Here is a 27,430-nt window from a genome sequence, read left to right on the forward strand (position 1 = left end):
CAAGTTTTTTTAAAAGATGGCCCATTTAGTCTAGATTTCTTATACCTTGGCCTCTCGCCCGGTACCAGGTTATCGTTGAGTTTTGGGACACCTGTATACGCCTGTGCCAGCGTGTACATTTTTCCTATTTCCTATGGTGTTGCAAGAGCATATGGGCGGCGGTGATCATTTGACATTAGGTGCTCGTTTGTCCTCTTCTTCAATAAAAAAATTGCATAGAATAAAAAGAAAAACAATCAGAAAAAAATAACTAACATGATGTGCTAATTATTAACTAACAGGTTCTAAAACTAAAATGACAATGATCAGGATACGTTACAGGCATCACTGTCAAGAGGTGGATACCAACAATAACCTTAACCTTAACCAACAATAACAATAACCTTAAGTTAAGAGGACCTTTGGGCTTAAAAGGTGGTCCTATGATATTAAAGGATAAGAAAGACTGGAAGAGTTGAACAGACTGTGAATATTACTTATAGTGCAAAGTAAAAAAAGTAATTGCGAAATGCTAATTAGCTGATGTTAGCTGTAATTGAGTGGACAAATAAAAAGGCTTTATTATATTGTTATAATTATTAAATGACATTTAATATGAAATTATAACTAAAAGATAACCACCATTTATGTCACAAATGTGACAAAATCTTATATTGAAACAGTATTTTAATATGAAAGTTTATTATCAAATTGCATAAGAAATAAGTGAAAATTTGAATAAATAAATTTAATATATATTATTATTGAACTTTTAACAGGACCCTTTTAAAAACAATAAATTTTGAGTTGATTTTATAACAAAGTACTTTATAACCGCAGAGTAGGAATTCTATACTATGAATTCTATTCGTAATATTATAATGACGCACTACGACATATCATATCTATCTATGCCAAGATCTAATTTTTCTTTATGTTGGTATATACGAAATACGAATTCTGAAACTTAATGCTTATTGCTTATATTCTCTTTGTTCTGAAATGGAAAGATTTTTGTCGTTCTACTAATTTATCTCCGCATTTTAATTTTTACATATTTACTTTGCAATAAGCATAGCAACATATCAGTATTTTATGTAAATTTTGTAATAAAAACATAATTAAAGTTATTTAACTTACCAAAATGCTGTATCTCGAGGATTATTTGGAAAGTAAGAAATAAAGAACGTCCTTTGAGTGTATATCGTAAATATGACGCATTACTGTTGGCTGCATTGAATTCGTAAAATGTTTAAAGACAGCGGGAACTTTAAATTAATTTTTATACACATAATTAATCTTTTATTGGTCAAAATTAATTAATACTTGTGTCTTTTACGTGCTTTTACTGTCGCTTTTTTTTAGTGATTGAACATCTTCCTCAAGAGCTCAGAGACAGATTTACTGAAATGCGTGAAATGGATCTGTCTGTGCAAAGTAAGAATAACTATTATGATATATGTATAGTTCAAATATTAAGATAATTATTTAAAACTAAAATTTGTGTTATTATTAGATAACATGGACACTTTAGAACGAAGAGTTAGAACATTATTTGGAAGCTGTCGACGTGGCGATGTAAACACAGACCAAGCAGACACTGAATTTTCAGACATAAGAAAGGGATACAATAAAACATTGGAAGAAGCTGACGAGAAAGTTGTGTTAGCTAACCAGATGTATGACCTAGTTGATAGGTATATAAGAAGATTGGGTACGTTTTTTTTTAGTTAATTTTCATTGACATGTTAAATATGGTCATATAAGTATATAATTTTTGTGGCAATGATTACAATGCCTTGGTGTGCTTTTAAGAACCACTTTACTTCACTGTTTTGTCTTATTTATTTTTAAACAATTAAAAGAAAATTAATTGATGGCTAATATGAAATTTAACTAAACATTGACAAGCAGAAATTGGGTAGTGTAATAATAAATTTCAAACACTCATTTCTCAGTAGTCAAAATTAACTATAACAAAATGGTTTCATATAACAATAATGATATTGTTTCACAGCATAACTGTCAAACATCAATAAATTTCTCTCATAGAAAATATTTCCAAACAAAACAAATATTGGAAATGAAAATTATTATGGATCCCAATCTTTCAAGTTAGACACTAACGGCACACCATTCCCAATACACTATCTACAGATAGAGATAATTTACTACCTTCTACTGTCAGTAATTAGCTGTCAATAATCTTTTGACAACCTGTATAGCCGAGTGTAGCCAATCCTACCTACTATGCTAGAGGTCCCGGGTTCGAATACCTAGGTAGGTAGGTAGGTGCAAGCATTTATATGATGAATATGGATGTTTGTTTCCGAGTCATGGATGTTTAAAGGTATTTATGTATGTTTATATGAATTTATGTATGTTTAAGTAAGTATATTGTATTAAATATATCATTGTCTTGTAACCCATAACACAGGCTATATATGGTTAACTTGGGGCAAGATAATTTGTTGTTGTAAAAAGAGTGTGTCAAATAAAAAAAAAATCTGAAGCTGTCCCAATAGACCCGAAAATTCATTCTTATTGCCTTATATGGGTACAAGTGAATTGCAATTTCCATACAAACTTCTATTGCTGGTAAGCTATATGTCGTCCCATTGACAGACATATGTACAGATGAGGTGAGTTATCGTCGATAAGTTTATTGGGACAGAAAAGTCAACAATAGTTACGATTTTTATCTAAGTAAGAGATAGACTTATTATTGATTATATATTATTTAGATATTGGGAACGGCAGTAATCTGCACTCCATAAAGTAATCCCCATTAAAATCTGGTAATTTGTTACGAGTTTCACTGGAAACAAACACCATGACACTGGATATACATATTACTATAGGTACTCTGCACATAGCAAGACCTCAACATGCATCAATCCATATAATAAAAATCTTTACACATGAAGTAAAACTTAATAATAATTAACTTTAGGAATAATCAACTGATCTATATATATATATTTTATATGAGTTTATGACTCATTACATTATTTTTAATTAAAGCCATGTTACCAACTAACCACTCATGTATTGCTGGAGAGCTAGGAGCATCATTAGATTTTTTTTCATTCAAACACTGACAAAATAACCTCATGTTTTAAACAACATTGGCATTTTCTCTACCTAGGATAGAATATGTCCTTATACCATTATACATCTTACAAAGAATGATATAATTTTAAATTGATATTATTTATGACTAGAGACTTGCTTTTTATATACATATTAGTTAACTAAGCTGAACTATTTAACCTGCTATCACATAAGTGTGGCTGTTTAGTAAAAAAGCTGTTACATGAAAAACTGGCCAAGCGGTCCTCCACAGTGCGGTTTTCAAGGAGCTTTCTTCCACATACCAAGCTGTGGAATGAACTTCCTTGTGCGGTGTTTCCGGGGCGATACGACATGGGTACCTTAAAAAAAAGCGCGTACACCTTCCTTACAGGCCGGCAACACTCTTGTGATTCCTCTGGTGTTGCAAGAGATTGTGGGCGGTGATCACTTAACAATGGGTGACCCGTACACTCGTTTGTCCTCCTATTCCATAAAAAAAAACTAGTGGGTTGCAATCCGCAACTAATCATCCAACTCAGACCATTGTTTTACATTTTTATTTAACTTGTACCTAGTATGTAATGTAACCTCGAACTTCTTTCATTAGATATATTAACTGTAGATATTCTGCTGCTGAAATTGAATTATTTTTGAATTAAAAAAGGCCTAGCAGTTTTAAATAATCAATGCATATTTTCATTTAATTTATTAAAATTACCATACCAATGTTTGTTTAAAGTACAAGTTAAGGATATTTTTGTTTCAGAAGAGGGCTATTCGGGTTATTTAAAATAAAGGGCCTAGAGAAACATTAAGATTTTTTTAATCTAACATAATTTGTATGTGATACATGTAATGGCAAATGATGTATTGCTATATGCATAAATTAATTTAAAAATAATGCAATAAAAAAGTTTTTGCGGTATAAAATATTATTATTATTATATCAAATATACATTTCATGTGACACGAGAATTGTTATTATTAAAATTATTATTATTATAATAAATTGTTTGAAGTATTTTTATAATGAGTCTTAATTATTTTTTGAAATGAAATGAAATGATTTATTTGTATGAATCGTGGTAACATAGTTCTTAACAATTGATAGGTGTACAGCACAATTCGCCAATACAAATATTTGATTGTTAATATAATTTCACCAAATTATTTTATCAATATTTTCAGATACTGAGCTGCACAAATTTAAATGTGAATTGGAGGCTGATAACAAAGGTATAACAGAACTGCTGGAAAAGAGGTCATTAGATCTTGATACTAACACGAACCATAACACATCATCTGGCAACAGTCACTATAAGGAGAACAGGTATTGTTTGCTATTTGGGTATATTTTGAATCAATTTGCCAATTGACACTAAATGGTTTTAGTTGGATGGATGGATCAACAATTATTGCAGTATTCTGTTGTGAATATACTTTATTGAATGTACTTTATACAGGACACAATTGCATAATCATTTTTGCACAAACTCTTTATGCCTACTACTGGGTTAAGGCGAGCTAGTAAGTCTTTAAAAAAAACATAAAATGTATAACACAAATGTTTTAATTCAAATGAATTACATAAAGCATTTAAATGTGGTAAAGGTTATTATTACATGAATGACATTCATAATGATACCACTGATTGGGAATGGAGTACCTGAGGGTGTCAGGCTATTAATTTGAGAAATTTTATTGTAACAAAATTTTATAAAAAAAAAGAACCCCAATGAGTTTCTTACATCCATTCTTCTCAGGTCTAATATATAAATTTTAGACTAGGTCGAATGGGTGTTAGTTTTTGACATTTAATATGTAATTTAAAATCCTATATTGATTAAAAATTTGGAATATATATGAAAATTTGAATTTGGCTTTGTATGGTGCTTATTTTCATGAAAATATGGGGCGAGACGAGCAGGACGTTCAGCTGATGGTAATTGTTACGCCCTGCCCATTACCGCTCAGAATTCTTGAAAAACCCATAAATTCTGGGCGGCACTACAATTGCGCTTGTCACCTTGAGACATAAGATGTTAAGTCTCATTTGCCCAGAAATTTCACTAGCTACGGCGCCCTTCAGACCGAAACACAATAATGTTTACACATTACTGCTTCACGGCAGAAATAGGCGTCGTTGTGGTACCCATAATCTAGCCTGCATCTTGTGCAATAGAGCCTCCCACTGTTATTTAAGTTATGCTCACACGGGATTGCTAATTACTTACAGGTATTCATCTATTTTTTTGTCGGATTTGCTTATAAATAATTATATGCTTAGTGTGAATATGAGATTTGAAAATCCACAAAATAATTTGATTTATTTTATTTGTTTCTTAACATATTAAATTTGTTTGCTAGATATCGAATTAAAGCTGAAAAACGTCGTGAAAGCTGGAACAATAGAGATTCCCGGAGCCATGCATCTAATGGAAATATGTCGAGGACTGATTCTGCTATACAGGTATTAATGTATACTATTAAAAGTTAATTAATTTTATTTTAAAATGCTTTGCATGATTGTCTGAATCTTAATTGAGATGTAAAAAATGTGAATTGTGGATAAGTAGGTTTTAGTTGGAGGCTGAAGTAGTTTCCAATCATATAAGATAACCCACCATTATCATTATCAGTGGCTGGCTCCACATACCGATATCGATTGACGGCAAGAGAAATTACCCTTGTTTAGATGTAGTTTAAAATAAACCTCACCCCAAGTAGATTGTTTTTTTAATGGAACAGGAGGATAAATGAGCGTACATGGTGTCACCTTATGGCGAGTGATCATCCCGCACACACTCTCCTCTAGGACTTGGAAACCAAAGAAACATTCATAGAGACCTTTATATTCGGTTTTGTACCACCTTTTACCACTATTTAATGGCTTTTGGTTATTTTTAGTAGTAGTACGTACTGCACTATTTTTCCCATGATAGTCACGTATGAATATGAATAGACAACCAAAGAGACGAATCAGGAAGCCATGCGATCCGAATAGCACCCGGCGCTGCACTGCGTCCGGGGCAGACAGTGTGAAATGTGCTACCGGCCATGTGTTTGTAGGCGACCAGGCTTCACATGGAAAGAATGCTACTGGAAAACCAGCCATTAAAATGAGAAGAGGCATTAAGATCGGGAACTGGAATGTACGTGGGATACTTTAACCGGGTAAGCTGGACATTGCAGAACAGGAACTCACACGGTATAGCATCGATATCTGTGGCCTAAGTGAAACACATCTGAAGGGAAATGGGCATTTTGAAACTACACAAAACATCGTATACTATTCTGGTCATGACACAAAAAGTATAAATGGAGTAGCAATTGTACTACCGAAAAACATCAACAACTGCGTAATGGGATATAAGTCCTATAGCGACAGAATCATATCGATTAAAATAAGATCTAATCCGGTGAATCTAAACATCATACAAGTATATGCACCTACTTGTGCGGCAGAGGATGACGAGGTCGAAAATTTCTACCGCACCTTAGAAATCGCGATCAATGAGACTTCTAATAGGGAATTACTGATGGTGTCAGGTGACTTCAACGCAAAAATCGGAGCAACGACAACGGATAATGAATTGCGAGAGGTTATAGGAAGATATGGCCTTGGTCAACGAAATGAGCGTGGCACAAGGTTTATACAATTCGCGGCAGATAATGGTCTTACCATTACGAACAGTATGTTTAAACACCATCACAGAAGACTCTACACGTGGATTTCACCAGACGGGCGTTACCGAAATCAAATCGACTATATACTGATCAGGTCAAGATGGAAATCATCCGTTAAAAACACCGTTACTAGGCCGGGCGCAGATTGTGGTACAGATCACCAGTTGCTGGAGGCAGAAGTTAAGGTAAAACTAAAGGCCGCGAGATCCACTGAGAAACGCGCTCGTATAAGTGTCGTGGACTGCGAAAATTTTTCCAAAAGTGTAGAGGAACAGAAACACAACTGGGTAAACCAGAAACCTGATCAGTGTACAGTAGATGAGGTCTGGTCTCAAGCCAAATCGATTATAATAGATTCCGCAAAATCTGCTGACCGAACGAAGGACGTGACGACAAAACGCCAACGTTGGATGACGGACGACACTCTCGCGCTTGTCGAAAAAAGACGTGTTTTAAAAGTTACTGGGGCTGACATTACGCAGCAGAACCGTCTAAGTTGCCGAATTCAAGCGGCTTGTCGTCGTGATAAAAATAGGTTTCTTCAAAATATATGTACCGAAATACAAATCCATGGCGAAAAGCATGAAACCAAAGACCTTCACAAGAAGATTCGTGAAATTACAAAAAACTTCAGTTCTAAAACATGGACCATCGAAAACTCGGAGGGAAAGGTTGTGACTGAACTGAAAAATACTCTGAAAGTCTGGAAGAATTACTGCCAGTCGCTCTTCTTTGACCCTGATTCGCGCAGCTATATCTCCACTGAACCTGAAGATCAGGACTTGGAACCTCTTATTCTTAGAGAAGAAGTTAAAGCTGCAATCAACCATCTAAAAGGAGGGAAGGCAGTTGGAAATGACTGTATTCCAATAGAGACAATCAGATGTTGCGGAGATTTCGGAGTAGATATGTTTCACACCATATGTAACAAAATTTGGGTGACGCACTCTGTTTTCATACCATTACACAAAAAGGGGTCTACAACGAAATGCAATAACTATCGTCTTATAGCGCTCATACCACATGCCAGCAAAATTTTAATAGTAAACGAAAGACTGAAGGCTTATATTCTGAAGGAAATAGCACCAGAGCAGGCCGGTTTCGTAAAGGGCAAAGGTACACGAGAACAGATCCTAATTGTGAGACAAATAATAGAGAAAGCAAAGGAATTCAACAGACCGACTTTCATATGCTTCGTTGATTTCCAAAAGGCATTTGATTCTGTTAAATGGCCACAACTATGGAAGATCCTCATAGAGATGGGAGTGCCCAAGCACTTGGTGCAAATCCTCAGAGCCCTTTATGAACATGGTTCCGCTTCAGTCAAGGTGGATAATGTCACGTCCGACCCACTTCATCCCTCTGCAGGAGTCAGGCAGGGCTGCATTTTGTCGCCTCTTCTGTTCAATATTTATACGGAGCACATTATGAGGATAGCTCTAGAAGATTGGACAGATGGCATACCAATTGGCGGCAAAAACATATCCAATCTCCGATATGCCGACGACACCACGTTAATAGCGACAAGTAAGGAAAACATTGCTGAATTATTACATCGTATCGAGCATACCAGCCTCCAGTATGGCCTTAAAATAAACCGGCAGAAAACAAAAATGATGATTGTCGATCGAAGTCAAAACAATGCACCAGATATAGTCGAGATTGCTAATTGCGAGGTTGTACAGTCATACATATACTTAGGATCACTGGTCGCTAATACTGGTGGCTCGGAAGACGAAATTAGAAGGCGAATGGCTATTACCAGATCTGCAATGCAGAAGTTGACGAGGATATGGCGGGACAGGAATATCACCAAAGCTACTAAAGTTCAGTTAGTAAGATCTCTAGTGTTTCCCATACTACTATATGGTGCCGAAACATGGACAGTCAAAGAACGAGAGAGACAAAGGATTGACGCACTAGAAATGTGGTGTTGGAGACGAATGCTACGAGTATCTTGGACACAACGCCGCACAAACGTCTCGATACTTGAAGAGCTCAAGGTGAAAGAAAGGCTTTCATCTATAGCCAGAGCCCGTATCCTCAGATACTTCGGACATATCACGCGACGTGGAGAGCATGCCATAGAGAGACTTGTTGTTCAGGGAAGGGTCAACGGCAGTAGGACAAGAGGACGCTCCCCTATGCGCTGGACAGACCAGATCAAAGCCTTAACCATTGAGGGGAGTCCTCAACACATGTGCCAGAGAAGCAATAGCCAGGGATAACTGGCGTAGAATCGTTCGTCGTTCGACGTGACCACGACTGCTCTGTCAAGAGTAATCCGACGAAGAAGAAGTACGTACTGTAGTTCTAATAAAGGTTTCATTGCATAAACCTGTTTGCAACGGTTGCTCCACGCATCTTTATCACAGAGTCGTTTGACAGAGTAACACCTATTGGCCGCACCAGATGAGCCAACGGTCTACGGACTGACTCTCGCCTTCTTAACCGAATAGTAAAGGACTCCTTTAATGTTTACACTCCAAACGAAATACATAGTTGCAAATAGGCTGAAAACAAAAAACGTTAGAAAGTAAAAAACGTTAAATTATAAACCAGTCTCAACTCTGGTTTCCTTGCAACACCAAAGGAATCATGGGAGCTTTTGCCAGTAGTTAGCACGCGCTTTGATGGTACCCATCAAAGAGGATGTAAATACTACGTAATAAGACCTTTTATTCAACTAAAAATAATACAATTTCTTATATCTAACTTATATAAAATCCAGGTAGTCTTCAGCTGATTGCCAATTCGCATAGGCCTCCTCCAACCTTTTCCACTCCTTTCTGTCTTTGGCAACCCGGCTCCAGGTCACTCTTGCTAATTTGGACAGGTCATCCTCCCATCTTTGGCGGGGTCTTCCCCTGTTTTTTATGCCATTCCTAGAATACCATTCTGTGACCTTTCTGTTACACTTCTCCTTCCCTCTACTCGTATGCCCAGCCCATTTCCATTTCAGTTTTCTGAATATTTGTTCCTATGTCTCGATCTTTTGTGCTTTTCCTGATGTCTTCTATACTGGCTCGGGGGCAGGAGGGAGAGGAACAGGCGGGACTGCCTTAGTAAAAACTGAAATTTAGTTAAGTATGAAACGCGCAGTGATTTAACATATGTTTGTACAATACGGCGACGAAGTATAATCCGGCTAAGTTTGAAAGCCAACACTTGCTTAAAACGTAGTGGATTTCGGCTTTCTCCGTTTTTTACCAGATTATAGCCGTCATCTGTCAATCTATCAGTGACTGCACGTTTCATACAATCGCTTTTTTCTTAGAGAGTTTCGCTAGGCTGGTACCCATATCTTGTCGTACCTAAATTAAATATCTATAAGTGGCGGGCTTTTATCATGACACTTGATATTCCCTTCCAGGCGGCCCTGGGTCGTGACTCGTACGGTCTGGGTCACGCTGGAAGCACAATAGCGGCCGCCGCGAGCCAGGCTATCGCCGCCACACAGCAGGTGCGTTGATAACTCTCACTGGCGTGTCACTGCTGTAAACTATGAAAGACATTTTATTAAATGGAACCATATGTGCTGTCCTTATTTTTTTATATCTAAGTACCCATTATATTAGCTTCTTCTGTATCTTTGTATTTGGAGCACGTGCTTAGCACAGTAGGTACGATCATGATGAGAAAGTTGCCGGTAGAAGAGGCGTAGGTCGCAGAAAAAAGTCTTGGCTGCGCGAAATCCGAGAGTGGACAGGAATCGCAAGTACGGCAGAACTATTTCACCTCGCGAAGAACAAAAAGATGAATTTACAAAGCTGACACCAACTTTCGCTAGTCTGAGAGGCACGCGAATAGAAGTATCTATATATGAACGTGATTGTCCCCCATCTTTCCCACTTATTACCAGTGGGAGGCTCCTTTGCACAGGATTCCGGCTAGATTATGGGTACCACAACGGCGCCTATTTCTGCCGTGAAGCAGTAATGTGTATACATTACTGTGTTTCGGTATGACGGGTGCCGTAGCTAGTGAAATTACTGGGCAAATGAGAATTAACATCTTATGTCTCAAGGTGACGAGTGCAATTGTAGTGCCACTCAGAATTTTTGGGTTTTTCAAGAATCCTGAGCGACATTGCATTTTAATGGGTTGGGCGTATCAATTACCATCAGCTGAACGTCCTGCTCGTCTTGTCCCTTATTTTCATTAAAAAAAAATTAAGACGTAGATTGATTCATTTAGTATTATTGTTACTTTGGCTTCGTATGACGTATCTCAACCATCACTAGGATTAATTATAAAATGACAAATTCATAAAAAAAAACAGTTATTTATTTATTATGTTCAGAACAACTTCTGTCGGGTCAGCTGGTTATGATATACATAATTTTATACGTTAATTATTTGACTACATTTCACTGCTCTTTGATTATTTTTAGTATAATATTGTGCATTATGAGTTGTGTGAAACGCGTGTGTGTGTTGATCATAACACTCTCGGTTTCCTAATCGCTAATATTAATTATAACAATGGCACCTCGAGCATACTGACCGGTATAGCACACTAGTTTATGATTAACAGTATACTAGCTGACCCGACAGACGTTGTACTGTAGATAATAAAAAAAATACTGTTTTATAGGAATTTGCCAATAATATTTCAAAACATCAAGAATTATTTCGTAAAAAATGCTCCCTGTTGTTATAATGAAATTGTTTCATAATAGAACTGTCTGCGTCACCAAATTATCTCATAGAAAATATGTCCATTGAAAACAAATATTGAAAATAAAAATAATTGTCGGTCCCAAATCGAAATAAAAACTATCCTATCTAATTTGGACCAAACTGCACTCCATGTAGTAATCCCCATTAGAATGCGTTCATTAGTTTAGGAGTCCATCGCGGACAAACAACGTGACAAGTAATTTATATATATTAAGGTTTTTATAACAATATCTAGATGCAGCATGGTCGTCGCACGGCGTCTCTGAAGGCGTCGTACGAGGCGGTGACGGGCGAACTGCCGCACCACGCCTTGCACCAGGCCCACCAGTCGCACCACTCGCATCACCCGCACCACTCGCACCACGACCACGGTACGTTGATAACCCATCATATATTCTCAGACGTCTTAAAACTTGGTGTTTAGTGACCCAACTTTCAAAATTGTTTGCACTCCTCTGAAGGAAAGCCATTTGTTTGCGCCGTTATTGTTCGCATTTAATAGCATATAACGCCATCTGGAGCTGATGTACAATCCGAGCATTGGTATCACCCTGGACTTCGCATCGGGCGCTAAGCTACTCTCTGGCCGTTTACAACGCGACACTAACCGATTGAACTTGATTGATTGGACACCGCTGACCAAGCACGCGCCACGCTACGCATTCGTTCGTCATTGTCGCATCATCGTAGTGCCAAGTGAAGTGCTTGACTGAGGAAAGGGCTGACCAGAATCAGGTGAATACTTCAGCCACTTGACGCTTTATGTTTATTGATTGTGAACAGGCCAAAACAGATTCCCCGCAACCACAGCGAGGCCTCCAAGCCATCTTGCATTACACTGCATCCCATTTTGACTCCCTCGCATCACCACCATTTATTTGTTTTTATGGTTTCTTTTCGATCATCCTCCTGTCTGTTGACAGAATGTTGTACGTATTCGTAATTAATTTTTTATAAGGTTATTGTGTGCTAGCGGGAAACGCACTTAAGACTATTAGTTGTTTTGAGCAGACCACTGAGGCGTGTGTAACAAACACGACACGGATTGTTATACAGTCCACTAGGACGTTATCACTAGCTAGTTATTATACCCATGTATAATGAATTTAATGGCCTTGCCATAATAATGGTTTTAATTCTCTCAGATATAGTTCAACCGAGTTTTTGCTTGATACAAAAGCATAAGTGCTTGAGTCCGTAGATCTATTGGGGCCCTACCTTTGAGTCTATTATTACTTAGGTATTAAGTTTTCCCTTTCTACGCTGGTGTTTAAATCACGTCCGTAAGGTCTATTACATTTGAAAGGCACAGAATCCTCAGGGGGTTTATTTATTTATTATTTATTTATTTATTGTTAACAAGAACAGCTTATTAACACAGAATACGGCTTATTAACCAATTACACTTATTAATACAGAATATTATATTGTTTACAAATAAAATTAAAAATAACATAAAATTCAGTTAGCAATAAAATTTATACAATGTCAAAAGTAATAAGAAAATTTTAAATATACACTGATGTTGATACAACACACGAATCAAAGTCGTCTCAACTGTTGTCAATCGTCGTCTTAAAAAAAATAACATAATGGATTAGTCAAATAGAACAATTAATAATAATAGCAGAAAAATAATAATAACAATAATCATTCCTATTTGTAACATGTAGTCAAAGTGTCTCACTGAACCTCAGGCAAACATTCAAGACTTCCTTCCATGCATCCGCAAATAAGTCAAAGTCAGGAAAGGCTTCCAGCAGCGCATTGAGGGCAGGTAGGGTGCGTGGAATGGGGGAGCTGGCCCGTGCAACTGTCCGACAGAAAGGGACAGCAAGGGCTGTCTGTGCTTCCGGGATCGGCAATAGTTGTCTGGGGTATAGAGCCTGGCCAGCTCATCATGTAGATGCGGAGCATCCATCAGACCTCGGATTATTTTGCATACCATGACTAATTGATCATACGCTCTCCTGGTCTTAAGCGAGTTGTAACTAAGGCAGCTCAGGAGAAAAGCTGTAGGATACATGAATGGGTAGTATCCAAAGTTGTGTTTGTACACAAACCTGAGAAAAGTTTTTTGGACCTTTTCAAGTAGCCTGTCATAGGTGGAATAATGGGGGTTCCAAACACATGAGCTTGCTTCTAATTTACTGCGAACTAGCGCACTATATAGAAGGCGAAAGACGCATTCTGTTTTAAAATTGCGTGCGTTTCTCAAGACAAATCCCAACCGCTGGAAAGATTCCTTTGCAACGCTTGTTATATGATCTTTAAAGGTGAGCTGTTGGTCAAATGTGACACCCAGATCTCTCATTATTAAAGTTCTGGTAACTGTAGTGTTCCCAATTGTGTAGTCAAATAAAATCGGGTATCTCAGACGTCCAAAACTCATTATGTAACATTTGGATATGTTAAATTCCATGTCATTTGCTGTACTCCATTCATGTATCGCATTTATTTTTATATTATTATACATATTTAAATAAGGTGTGTCCTCTTCCTAAAGTTGTTAGTCTTTAATGACCTTGCTCTCACGGTACCAATAGCCTCATACTCCAGCAGGACTCGTTTATGGTCTTGATAGGGAATAGTCTTAGATAGATATAATAGTCTCGCAGAGATGCTCGAATTTTCGGGGACCCAATGCTCTGCGAACGGCTGGATCACATCGCGTTGCGTAGAGATGTCGCTTCATTGTGTGTCTTCTACCGCATTTATCACAGGTAGTGTTCCGAAGAGCTATTTCACCTGATTCCTACCGCTATTAGGATATCATCCCCACCATCTAGAACTATGGCGGTCTTCCACAAAGCTGTGGAATGAGCAACTTTGTGCGATGTTTTCGGAACGAAACGACACGGGTACCTTCAAAACAAGTGCGTACACCTTCCTTAAAGGCCGGTAACGCTCCTATTTTTTTTATTCCTCTGGTGTTGCAAGAGAATGTTTGCGGCGGTGATTACTTAACACCAGGACCCATACGCTCATTTGTCCTTCTTTTTCATAAAAATAATAATTATAGTAAATGCGATGAATTAAGGCTAGGTAGTAGGTACCGATTTAGCTTCACTGTTAGACAATCCCAATGTTATCTTCTAATAGAGTTAAGATAGTCGATCAAGTGCTGCCATTGCCGTAATGTCTGTCTTTTATGTAGACGTCCTTCATGTGTCACTGTCACCCTCACCATCTGGATGTGTGAGGATCCTTTACAGTGCATATCTAAATTTGAGCTGCAATGCGATGACATGGATTCGTCCAAAAATAACACTAAAATAAAAATAACCTTAAAACCATTGGTATTACAAAATATCTCGGGTGAAGGTGATCACTTGGCATTAGGTGCTCATTTAGCATGAAAATACATTATGTATATCTTTTCAGATTAATATTTATTCTGTTTGTATTTTAAAACATGTTTTTATTATCCTAGCATTCGTTATAGGTAGGTATAGGCCGAATGTTTAGCGAAATTAAATACATAATCGTTATTACAATTAATATACAAAATACATTGCATATGCTCATAAATACGCTAGTTTGCACCTCGTCTTCAAATCTCCTAAACTTGTTACAGGGCACAGTGTGGTAGCTGGTCACGGTCAAACCGTCACCGTCCACGGTCACCATACTACTTCCCACGGTCACTCAGGGTCGTCATCTTCCAACAGGAGACATAATAAACAAAAGTAAGGTTTTGTTATAATTTCGTAGTGTATTCCAACTGTGTGGTGTTTCAAAAACTGTTATAGAAACGAGTAGATTTTTATTCACGAAGGGGGAAATGGTTGTGATATATAAGTACTTATATACGCATTTATTTAATTCTCGTCCATTGGTTGTGGCTAAGTAGACATATGAGTTAAAAGAAGCTTGATAGCCATTAGATGATACAAATAGACTAACGGCCGTTCCCAATATCCAGTCTATCTCTTACTTGAGATAAAAATCGTAATTATTGTTGACTTTTCTGTCCCAATAAACTTATCGAGGGTAACTCACCTTATCCGTACACGCTGTCTGTTAATGGGACGAGGTATAGTTTACCAGCGATAGAAGTTTGTACGGAAATTCACGCGTCCCAATATAAGTCGATAAAAGGCATAAAAGGCATTTATTTTCTCAAAATTGATTCCTTTAGAATTCTTTTTGATGTCATTTCTTATACTACTAGATACTACTACCGCTTCGGAAACAAATGGCGCTCTGAGAGAGAAGAAGCGGCGCAAGAAACTCTCCCAGCATTCTTTTTTTTGCGCTCTTTTCAATAAAAATATACAATATTGTACAGTCGCTATAAAATAATCACAATCTAGTCCCAGGCTGTTCGATCATTTAGATATTCAGCAGTGGAGTAGTAGGATTTACGACAGAGCCATTTTTTTATAAAACATTTAAATCTATTTATAGATAATGTCTGAACAGTGTTTGGGACTTTATTGTAGAAGTGTATACATTTACCCTTAAAGCTATTATGTATCTTATGAAGCCTACTAGAATTAGTTACAAGCAATCCCTTATTTCTAGTGTTATAATAATGAAAATCACTATTAAGAGCAAAAAGGTGACGATTTTTGTGAACATATATTAAATTTTCATAAATGTACTGACAATAAACAGTCATAATATTTATTTCTTTAAATTTTTCTTTGAGAGACTGTCTATAACCAAGCTGCTATATAGCACGAACAGCTCTCTTTTGCAGTGCAAACACTATATCAATGTCAGCAGCATGACCCCATAGTAATATACCGTAAGTCATGATGCTGTGAAAATAACTAAAGTACACTAATCTAGCGGTCGCAACATTCGTGTACTCTCTAATCTTTCTAACTGCATATGCCGCAGAGCTGAGTCTATCTGCTAGATGGGTAATATGTGGACCCCACTGAAGCTTTTTATCTAACGTGATACCCAAGAAGACCGTAGTGTCCACAAGTTCCAATCTCTGGTCATTTATAAGTACGTTGGTTTGTACCTGCGCTGTGTTTGGTGTAATGAACCGTAAACACTTTGTTTTTTTACTGTTTAAGTGCAGATTATTCGTCTCAAACCAACGCACTATCACGATAAGAATGACTTATCGGTTATATTGGGACAGCTTCAGATCATTGACAGCTAATTACTGACAGTAGAAGGTAGTAATTTATCTCTCTGTAGATACTATATTGGGAACGGCCGTTAGTAGTTGACCAGCTAACGTCACGGTGTCGAATTTGCGTGACGGTGTGCGCGCTAATGTTTAACCTCAATTCCATTGTTATTGTAAGTTCTCTACTTTTAACAAAATATTTAAAAAAACATATATTTAATCTTATTTTTGCTATTATTGTAAAGAGAAGTCTATGAAAACATCGATGTGTGAATATTTGTTTATATTTCAGGAAGAGTAGCTACAGTTCGTCAGCGGCGGGGATCACGGTACACGCGCAGCAGGCCGGGAGTGCTGCCGCCAGTCGCTCTTCCTCGCCCACCGTCGTGTGAGTCCCGGGCACTGCTCTTGTTATACAGCCTAGCGAACTTCTCTAAGAAAAAAGCGATTCACTCGATTGTATGAAACGTGCAGTCGTTGATAAATTGACAGATGACGGCTATAATCTTGTAAAAAACGGAGATTGCCGAAATGCAATACGTTTTAAACACTGACCTGTATAGGACTGGACAGGCTGTCCCATATATCTGACAGGAATTTTTATGTGCCTAATTGAAGCGCCACTCGCGAGCGTCCTGATAACTAATTTTGACGTATAATACAAATGGCTGCGAAGGAACGTACAATACTCTGAAGTATTTTTGCATTTTGAATTAATTTCGATCGTTTTCCATGCTATTTATTATTCAAGAATCAACGTAATAAAGCACACAATTTTTCTATTGATGTTTGTTTAGTTGAGATCGTCATGTTGTCGTGCCGCAGACTCTCGCTATATCGCCAACAGCAAAACAGGACTTTGACAGCCGCCAGTCTATAGTAGAGGTCAATGGTTTTAAACAGCTGTTCGCTTTCAAACTTAGCCGGATTATACTTCGTCGCCAATTGCATTCATGTAATTACTACTATTTCAAACTTGTATCAAATCACTGCATGTTTCATGCTAAACTAAATTTCAATTTTTATTTAGGCAGTCCCGCCTCTTATTACGTAGTATTTACATCCTCTTTGGTGTTATACCGGGGTCTACATAGCAACAAAAAAAGCTAACGATCGAAGGAGATAAAGTGTATTGTGAAAGAGATGAGATACTTTGTTGACTTTTATTCTTCATTATTCTTTATAACTGAACAAGGCCTTTATTAAATAGCCCTTCTGCGGACACCCCATGTGGTATAGAATATAAAGTATACAAACATAACATATTGCACCAACACTTGGTAAATTTCATCAAGCTACATAGTTTTTCACGACGTGGGTGACGTAGCTTCATTTAGTGAGAAATTCTGTAAACACATATTGCGTGAACGGAATTGCTATTTATTTAGGCGTATTTGCGAAACGGCGGTTAATTTATTATATTTGAATTTAAGTGGACTGTATATAGGTAGCCTTACCTTTACTGATGCGCACGTCGAGATTAAGATGGCCGCCTGTGTTCTGGGTCCATGATGACGAAAGAGTGTTAATCACGAGCGTCACTCACTGGTGGTTCAATTGTCTCAATAATTAGTAAATTAAACTTAATAAAGTAGAAAATAAGCATTTCGACACGAGGCGTGTGCGCAATAATTAGCGGGCTTGATTCGACATTCATTCGCGGTGACCCTCAGCCGATTACTGTAGGCATGTCGAAGGACGCGGGGAAAGGCGGGAGGATAAAGAGGTGTGATCGCATCGTATACTTTTTAAATGATACTAAAAGAAACACAATTGGAAATGCGTGGAGGAGGTTCTGGTCACTAAAAGTTATTCTAAAAAACGAAAAGACAAACATACTTATTAAAAAAAAGGTTTAACACATGTATATTGCCAATTCTTACCTATTACTGCCACACAGCAGCACAATGCAATATGTTGAAAGGAAACCAGCGAGCCATGGAAAGAAGAATGATCAACAAAAAAAGAATAGACTAGATAAGTAGTAAAAATTTGAGAGACAAAACAAGTAGTCGATTTTGCTTATGCTATAAAGAGTCTAAAATGGAAATGTGCTAGATAAGAGGACCCGATATATGGAGCAAAATTATCACTACATGTTACCCAAGAGGTTGCAGGAGAAATAGAGGCCTGTTAGTAGATGAGCAGATAAAATAGTGAAAATGGCTGGAAGAACCTGGATTAGACTATCTGCAAATAAAGAAGAGTGGAGAAGAACAGGGGAGGCCCAGAGGCACACAGACAATTAAGTATTTACATAAGAGTTATGTATTAGGATTTAGTTTTTGTCTGAATAAAAGGCTATTATTATCGTTATCTTTAAAAGAAACAGATACCGTTATCTAATATATAAAATTCTCGTGTCACGGTGTACGTAATTGAACTCCTCCGAAACGGCTCGACCGATTTTCGTGAATCTTAGCGTGGATATCGCTTAGGGTGGAGAATCGGACAACATCTATTTTTCATCCCCCTAAATGTTAGGGTGGTCCGATCCACCCATAAATTTTATTTTTATTTTGTTGGAAGTGATTTTTTTGTTTTTCAAGAAATAGACACAACTTCAAATTTTCGCCATTCTACGATCTACAACTATTTTTGTATCGTGATTTTTATATTATTCTGTTCCATCCACAAATCCGCTGTAGGGTTGCAAGATGGCAATCGAATACAATAATTGTAGGAAGATAAATTTATTTATGGCAATACAACGTAGGTATGCTGGGTCAGCTAGTTATTAATATATATCTGAGTCATAAAGCCCATTGTCGTGTTATAATAAGGGGGCTGTTCATCTTGTTTAGCGGGACTCAGGCAGGAGGCAGCAAGCCGGGCCGTGTGGAGGAGGTGCTCGAGGAGGAGTGGACGTACGACCCCAACGAGCCGCGCTACTGCATCTGTAACCAGGTGTCGTACGGAGACATGGTGGCCTGCGACAACCACGACGTGAGTGAACCCACCTTACACCACCTTCCTAGTTCCTACACCTACACACCTACCTACCTACACCTAGTTCGTACACATTGGAATTCAAAATGGCCGCTAAGCTTGTACCGTCAGCATGTCAAATCAAATCAAAACCACTTTATTCATGTGGTCACGGAAATGACAGTTGCTGATATGAATGACAATATTTTTTCTTATTGAATCTACTGCTACTTAAAGGGTTGAGCTTTTTTTTTATTTAATCCACAAAACTGACTAACATTGTATGGATTGCAAAATAGTAAATATACAAAAATACTGTTTGTCAATTGAGTCTACTGGATGTGGACGTGGCATGCATGATTAAGTGGTAAAATAACTACAGCGCAACAAAATACGATTAACAAACAAGCTTGATAAAAACAGGACTCACACTGAGCTAATGAGAAGAAGTACTAAGAAACTCATTGCCAGTCTTAATTGAAGATTTACATTTTCATCGTTTTACAAATCATTTGTACAATTACAATATAATATGTAAAGTGATGCAACAAACATCAAATAGTCAATGCCATGTTATGGTTTACTATATATATATATACTATACCGCACCTAGATATATATATATATAGACTATACTATCTATTAATTTACTAATATGCATCACGTATTTATATCTTTTGAATGTATACCGGGATATTTGTAGACCAGTCGATTAATAAACTATAACTTGTTCGCGTGACTAGTTATGATTTAGATCAAAGTCAAATATTATAGTTTAGCATTCTTTATTATTTTAGCATTACGATCACATCAATATTTTTGATATTTTTATTGAAAAAATAATAATTTTCAAAAGGTGCAATACAAACAAAAACTGAATTTAAATATTTGAAAAACAACACAATTCGTCACATGATATAAGTGGTAAACGAACTACATTAATTAAAAATCACTCCACTTTGTTGCTATAAACTATGACGTCATAGTACATGCGCATGCAAGCACGCAAAACAGCAGGCGTTTAAGTGCCGCGTCGGTAACTATATTTAAAAAAAATCTTCTTGAGTGTTAAAAATATTTTTACTATAATAAAGTTATATCAGAGCTAAGGATAATCACCTACCACAAAATCTGTCAATGCATATAATGACTTAAATATGCCTGCTGCAAGTGTCATGGTATGTCGGGAGCTTATTAATAAAACCGCTAATGGTTGTTTCAGTGTCCGTACGAGTGGTTCCACTATCCTTGCGTGGGTATCACCGCACCGCCCAAGGGCAAATGGTACTGCCCCCAGTGCATCACCAACATGCGACGGAACCGCGCCCATCGCAAGAATTAGCTGTTCCACCACACCTGCGCTGATAGCTCTCATTTGCATCAAATTTAGTCTTGATTTGTGCAAGAGCTCAATGTAGTCAAGCCTGCTCAAAAGCGTTGACGTCATAATAATACTACCGTAAAAGACAAACCCTGTATGAATGTGAGGTAACTATCCTTATATAAAAATCTAGGTGCGGAAAAGAGACGGAATAGATGAAGACCATGAAACCGTTTTGAAACGATTTAGTGTCCATTAGTCTCCTGTCAAATTGGACCTCGTTTTAATTTTAGTGTTTTCTATCGTTATTGTTCTGTGTTTTAACGGATATTAATAATTAATAACATAGAGATTAACCAATAGTTATTTATGCTACTGTTGTGTAATACGGGGTATTAAAACACGAATGTGGGTTTATCACACGAGTGTTTTAATATCTAATTATCAACAGTCGCATACAAGACTTTTTATAATACCATAATATGAATCCCCTGTAATGGTTATTAGAACATTGGGTGTTTTAATATTGGCAATAAGCTTACTATTTTAGAATCTTTAATAGAGGCTTTAAAGCATGTGTGTAGATGAAAGTATAATACTACACACTACTAACTCACTAACACATCTGTAAAACTAGCACACATGAACATTTTAAATTTAGTCTCGCCGTAATGAGGAGAGTGTTTGTCTATTACGCTTATATAGCTTGTGGTTGACGTGATATTTGTGTGTGAAAGAAGCTGAAGACAGCTCTCTATAAAAGTTGCGTATTTTAAAAGCGCTGTCATTAGAATATACATTCAATTGTCAAATTGTATCCTTTGAATGCTTTTCTAATGGATATTGAAAGAAATATTCAGCCTAGCGAAACTCTAAGACAGAAGCGATTCACTCGATTGTATGAAACATGCAGTCATTGATAGATTGACAGGTGGTGGCAATGATATTATAGTATTAAAAGAGGTAGATATGTCACTAGCGCGCCGAAAATCAATCGCCTAAATTGAGTCAATTGGTTCCTTTGGTCGTAGTCGCTCTCTCGATACGAAAACGGTACGCACGCGTTTGTTGTTGACAGAATTGCTTACAATTTGATATAGGTACACCATTAAAATGCCGTCTTGTATTATAGGAATATGCAGTAATTACAAGAGTAAAAAGAAATCATAGATTTACATACCACAGTTAATAAATCATGAATTATAACATTTTATTTGATTTCATTTATTCATTTACTATCCTTTATTTGATGTGTAATCGTAATGTAGTGTGCTATTGCAATGTAAAATTATTCATGTGTGCGTTAGTGTATCATTTATAAACACCGAATGTTGTCTACGTAACCTATCTATATTTTTATATATCGTTGGGTGGCGGTCATAATCTTGTAGAAACAGAGATAGCCGAGATCCGCTACGTTGAAGCAACTGTTCGCTTACAAATTTAATCGGATTATTCTTCGTCGCCAAATTTGTGGAAGGCTACATTGCACAGGATGGCGGCTAGTTTATGGGTACCACAACGGCGCCTATTTCTACCGTGAAGCAGTAATGTGTAGTAGGTGAAATTACTGGGCAAATGAGACTTATCATCTTATCTCTCAAGGTGACGAGCGCAATTATTGTAGTGCAGCTCAGAATTTTTGGGTTTTCAAGAATTCCGAACGCTCTGCTCGTCTCGTCCCTTATTTTCATGTAAAAAAAATCGCCATACTGTAATTACTACTATTTCAAACTTATGTCAAATGACTGCACGTTTCATATTTAACTAAATTTCAATTTTTACTTAGGCCTTCCCGCCTCTTATGAGTATTTACATCCTCTTTGAAAATATTGTGCAAATGAGGCTTTACATGGCGTAGACAAATAACAAAAATATCGTGTAAACACAGGAACACTTCAGTTTGTTTTGGTTTTGCAAGAATCTGATGTAAGTGATCTTTATTTGTATAAAATAAGAGGTAAGTATATTATATTCAAGTCGATACCTCAGTTCTAAAGAGAAACAATTTAGAAAATGCTTCCAAAAGAAAAATAAACACGTGGTAGAAGTGGAACCTTCAAAAATTTTGGCTGCAAGATAATTAGACGCATGTAAAATTTCGGGAAGAGGATAATTGTCATGATGACACATGATTACTATCACCGCTACCTTGTTTATGTTCTCCTGGTGTCTATGTAGTAATACGTCGAGCGCATGACGTCAGAATATATTAAGGTATATCCTTCAACTATGATCGCCTGGTACCAAAACACAGTATAATGCTTTCTATCTCATTCTCTCGCCCGCTGAATCCTATACATTTACCTTTTTGTGTCTCTATCATCTCGCTTTGTTGTTTCATCGAGTTTTCAAGTCACAACGATTCTAAAGAAGTTTCTCGTCAAAAACTCGAGTTGTAACTGTATGAAACGAAAATATTCTAGACTTATGAAGAAATGTTGGAAGTCAAGTGGGTTATCGTTTATGGAACAATTTCTCACACTTATCTCAAACTTACTGAATTTCAGACTTTGGAACTGAGGTATCGAAGTAATGTGTAAGTTTCCTACTATAAGGTACCTACCTACGTAAGTCACGTATCGACTGCGCGTTTGAGACGGCCTCGAAAGTCGGTAAACGGTTTCGAAAACAATTTTAATACCCAGGAGGTCTACTCGCAAAATCGACAACGATACATTCGGTACGATACGATAATACTCCGAATATATCGCAACTACCCTACTCTAACAAATGTCCGAATTCCTCATCGTTTATCGTTACCATAGACTAATATTTTGATTTTTTTACGATGTTAGTGTGAATGAAATATGTTCAAACCTAAACATTATCTGTGCTACGTCGCTGTTAAGTGTCAAAAGTCAAAACATAGTTTACGCGCTAAGGACCATACCAAACTGCACCACCAATTTGGTATCATTAACACAAAATGTACCTAAATGTTAAAAAAATATGTAAAGAATATAATATGACCATTTAAAATTGAATTAATAATACAAAATTCGCGGATAATAAAATATAAAAAAAGTAACTCAACCCTTCTCGCCGACTTCCTATTTCTCTGGCGGCCATTTGCATTATTTCTACGCATAAACGATCAACAAAATCACTTAATGACTTAGCAGTAAAAAATCCTGTTGAATAGTAAATCACATATAATTATTTCAATAATATTTATTAAGTATGTATATTGTATGGCAAATATATCTATACAACTTGAAACGATATTAGCATCGACAGCCTAGAAGGTGTCGTTGAGTATATCGTAAAAGTGACGTTTGATTATTTGTCGAATTCGAATATTCGTCTGACATTTTCAACTAAGAGTAGGGTTAGGACCGATAATATCGAATAATGTTTCGTTCGTTCAATCATCGTTTCGACCTTGAATACGATGCAACTAAGAGTAGGATTCGACACGACTAAGCCACGATTTATCGAATATCGATTTAAGGAGTATTTAATGATTATGTAACACCCTAAGAGTTATTTTTATTTCCTCACGTAGCAGTGAAAGTTATTAATTTTTATGTAAAAATTGCTACTCCTAAAAACTTGTTTTCGCATGAAAATTTATTCCTACCTAAGTTTATTTTTATGGCAATAAATGAGTGCGGGAAGATGATCCGATAAATCCATAATAATATTAAGCGTCATATAAAGGCAGGACCCCACTAGAGCGGCGCCGCACTGCGCGTCGCTTCACGTCGCTAGACGGTACCTATCGCATTACAACTGCAGTAAGCGGCAGCTCTATACCAGTTTGCCTGCGAGCAACATTACAAGATGAGTGATAGTAACGAGGATTTGGTCATTATTTCTTTATTGTGTGAAGTTATGGTAGAGAATAAAAATAAGAATAAATGGATTGCTGAATACCAAGGTCACGCTATCAATGAGGCGAATATCACTATTTATTTCCTTCCGCCTTCTTAATGACTCTGCACAATTTCAGACTTTCAGAATGTTGAAGACAAAATTCTATATCCTTTACACTTAACATACTGAAGTGACGCGCCGCTTGCTGTGTCGCGCTGCGCGTCACAGTATTCTCTCGGAGGCAACTACGCCGCGACGCGCAGTACAGCACGCTCCATACAAAACGATTGGAAAAATACTTTGACGCAGCGTCGCGATAATGCGTTCCGGCCTTAACAGTGTCGTAACAGACTACAAAACGACCTAAGATATAATATATTATGGTATGGCCCCGATAACATCACACTACGCCCGTTACCCTTCTACACAGACAGAAACTGTATTAACGAAAAACGAGAGCATCGGGTAGTTTCGGAAAAAAAATAGTTTTGTACCGTGGTGTTGTGGTTATACCGTTTTTAAACCATCGCTATATCAGGCGTCCCTAGATGGTACTGTTTTTATATTTAAGATAAGTATTCAGGGTGGTTAAAACATCTTTCCATATTTTTGCGACTTTTGGCTCTGAATTTCTCACTCATTTTGAGTAAAATCTGCAATTAGCAGCAAAATATGCTATGACAATTTTAACTATTTATAAAACAAAGTAGCCGTTCCCGCCCGCTTCGCTGGGCGAATTTTAAAAGGAAATAAATTAATGAAGGAACGTTGGATTTCGAAAAATAAGTAGCCATAAACCATCTAGGATAAATTTCGCATTGGATGGTGGTAATTTCATGTCCATACGATCAGTGGTTTAGGCGTGATTGAGCCTCTAACAAAGACCATTTTCATTATATATAAATATTCAAACTGGATTCAAGCCTAAATAATTCAGCAAAACTTCATACTCTAACACTTGCAAAGTTTTCTGAGCTATACTGAATACCTGTAATTTACTCGATGACGTTCTAAACATATAGACAATGCACCTCATACAAAATCAAAGCCGAAATATGGCACATGCCACAAATGACATCATAATAACCTTCGACTGCTATGTCTATACATTTCTGATTGTGTTCTTTCATCTTGCAAATTCTGACAAGGGGGACTTGTCAATAATATTGTACCATATTTTATGAAAAAATATTCGTGTTATTAAATTACTTCCGCTTTTTGCATATCAATCTTATGTAATAAAATAACCTTACCGATGATAAGTCACACAATCTTTTTTTTAATCGTTAATGTATTATTTAAGCACTTTTTATTGCACACTTAGGCTTGTTGACACACGACTAAGGAGAAAAGTGTGCTTACATTGGTTTTAAGCACACTTTTGCTGTTCCGTTATCAGACTGCGAATGAAATGTCCATATGTATAGAACGTCATTGAATATACTAGATAAAATATTTAAGTAAGTAATAATAATTTTCCTCAATTTTTCTGGATAATGTTATGTGAAATGTGTGACACATAAACTTTGTCATGTTGTACACATTAACTTTTTACTCAATTATTGTAGACATTAATGCCAATAGTTTCTATATAAAACAATAAAGAGGTTTTCTTTTAATTGATTATTTCTTTTGGTTCCTTATAGTTATACTGAGATTTGGTCTCCGCTGCGCTGCGGATCTAGCTCCAACTAGATTCCGCGCTACCTAAGAACAATAGCCTTTTTTTTTACGGGAACTGTATATTGTAGTGTGTATTGGCTATTTGTAAAGATGCTTGTGTACGTAGCATTTTGAAATTGAAATTAATAAAATACAAAATACTTCCTTACGATATGTGATCCCAGTGTCTTTTTTATGTCTTGTATTATTTTTACAAAGTATTACTACGCAACCCGACATTTTTAGTTTCAATTATTACCAATGTTTAACAGAACGTGTGCCACGTCAACGTCACACATTGTTCAAGACTTGCTCGAGAACGCTCATTTGGGTTGTAGTAAAAGTTTCCGTATTTTGCCATTACACCTGCGGTATCTAGGGCACAGCGGAAACCAATCTTGTAATCTAAGCTTACATCCTTGCTAGTTCCAGGTTTATATGACAACGCGTTGGTACTCATGTACTCATGACCTTCAACAGCGAATCACTCACTCGTCTGTCATTTGTTAGTCCATTAAAAATAAAACTCTTCAATGTAAGCAAGATTTTAATGGATCTTTATAATTTTTAGTAATCTGTTTTATATTTGCAAGAGTGTATAATGACGTGTATAATTAATTATAAATGATAACATTAAATATTCGTGCTTAATCGACATTCAGTGTTTTGAGTTTCTTATTCGCTCCGTTAAGTTCCGGCGAGGCGTACAATATGTTTGTCTGTGGTCGACGTTTCCGCGCCAGAAGGCACCATACTCTGAAAATGTCAAATATATTGCCATTTAAGTTCCAAAACTCTCTTCAGGTTATGCGAGTATCACACGTTTAAGTTAATACTTTCTACAGGTACGCTTGTGATTAAAGCTGACTTTAAGTGGATTCTTATGGCAAAACATAAATACAATTTCGTTTGATATAGATTTAGCGAGCGCAGTTTTATGGTGAATTTTGTAGTTTTGACTTTTTTTTTATGATATATGTAGTGATAAATGTATGTATTATCAGATAAGGATTGAAACTCTAGTTTTAATCAATGTATTGTGACCAGACCACCAGACAAACGGTGAAATTGTCAAAATTTTTACATGGTAAAGTAAGTATTATTCAACTCTCAGGTTGTGGCTTCATCTATAGGATCTAATTTACAGTTGATAAGCTGCTCAACCCCAATATATGCATATTAGG

At 36.7% G+C, this 27,430-nt stretch overlaps 2 protein-coding genes across 4 annotated transcripts in view; one reads left to right on the forward strand and one right to left on the reverse strand.

Annotated features, from left to right (window-relative positions):
* Positions 1 to 976: 976 nt before the first annotated feature.
* LOC126966243 (inhibitor of growth protein 3) lies at positions 977 to 26,203 on the forward strand. Its single transcript, XM_050810204.1, has 11 exons — positions 977 to 1,151; positions 1,345 to 1,416; positions 1,496 to 1,693; positions 4,243 to 4,384; positions 5,422 to 5,524; positions 10,115 to 10,204; positions 11,660 to 11,795; positions 15,002 to 15,113; positions 16,809 to 16,904; positions 19,321 to 19,462; positions 20,667 to 26,203. The coding sequence occupies exons 1-11, from the start codon at positions 1,124 to 1,126 to the stop codon at positions 20,784 to 20,786; spliced, it is 1,239 nt and encodes a 412-aa protein (XP_050666161.1). The 5' UTR covers positions 977 to 1,123; the 3' UTR covers positions 20,787 to 26,203.
* A 577-nt stretch (positions 26,204 to 26,780) lies between these two features.
* LOC126966230 (pickpocket protein 28) overlaps positions 26,781 to 27,430 on the reverse strand; it is a 37,955-nt gene continuing 37,305 nt past the window's right edge. For all 3 annotated transcript variants that reach the window (XM_050810187.1, XM_050810186.1, XM_050810185.1), the window contains exon 14: positions 26,781 to 27,002. In XM_050810187.1, coding sequence (XP_050666144.1) covers positions 26,894 to 27,002 — 109 coding nt within the window. In that variant the 3' untranslated portion in view covers positions 26,781 to 26,893. The remainder of the gene's footprint in view (positions 27,003 to 27,430) is intronic.

The sequence above is a fragment of the Leptidea sinapis genome, chromosome 9 (genome assembly GCF_905404315.1).
Source record: "Leptidea sinapis chromosome 9, ilLepSina1.1, whole genome shotgun sequence".
Classification (NCBI taxonomy): Eukaryota; Metazoa; Arthropoda; class Insecta; order Lepidoptera; family Pieridae; genus Leptidea; species Leptidea sinapis.

Coding starts and splice junctions, on each gene's coding strand:
- LOC126966243 (XM_050810204.1), top strand. CDS start 1,124: ATGCTGTATCTCGAGGATTATTTGGAAA. Junction 11,796..15,001: donor CCACTCGCACCACGACCACG/GTACGTTGATAA, acceptor AACTTGTTACAG/GGCACAGTGTGGTAGCTGGT. Junction 16,905..19,320: donor TCTTCCTCGCCCACCGTCGT/GTGAGTCCCGGG, acceptor CATCTTGTTTAG/CGGGACTCAGGCAGGAGGCA.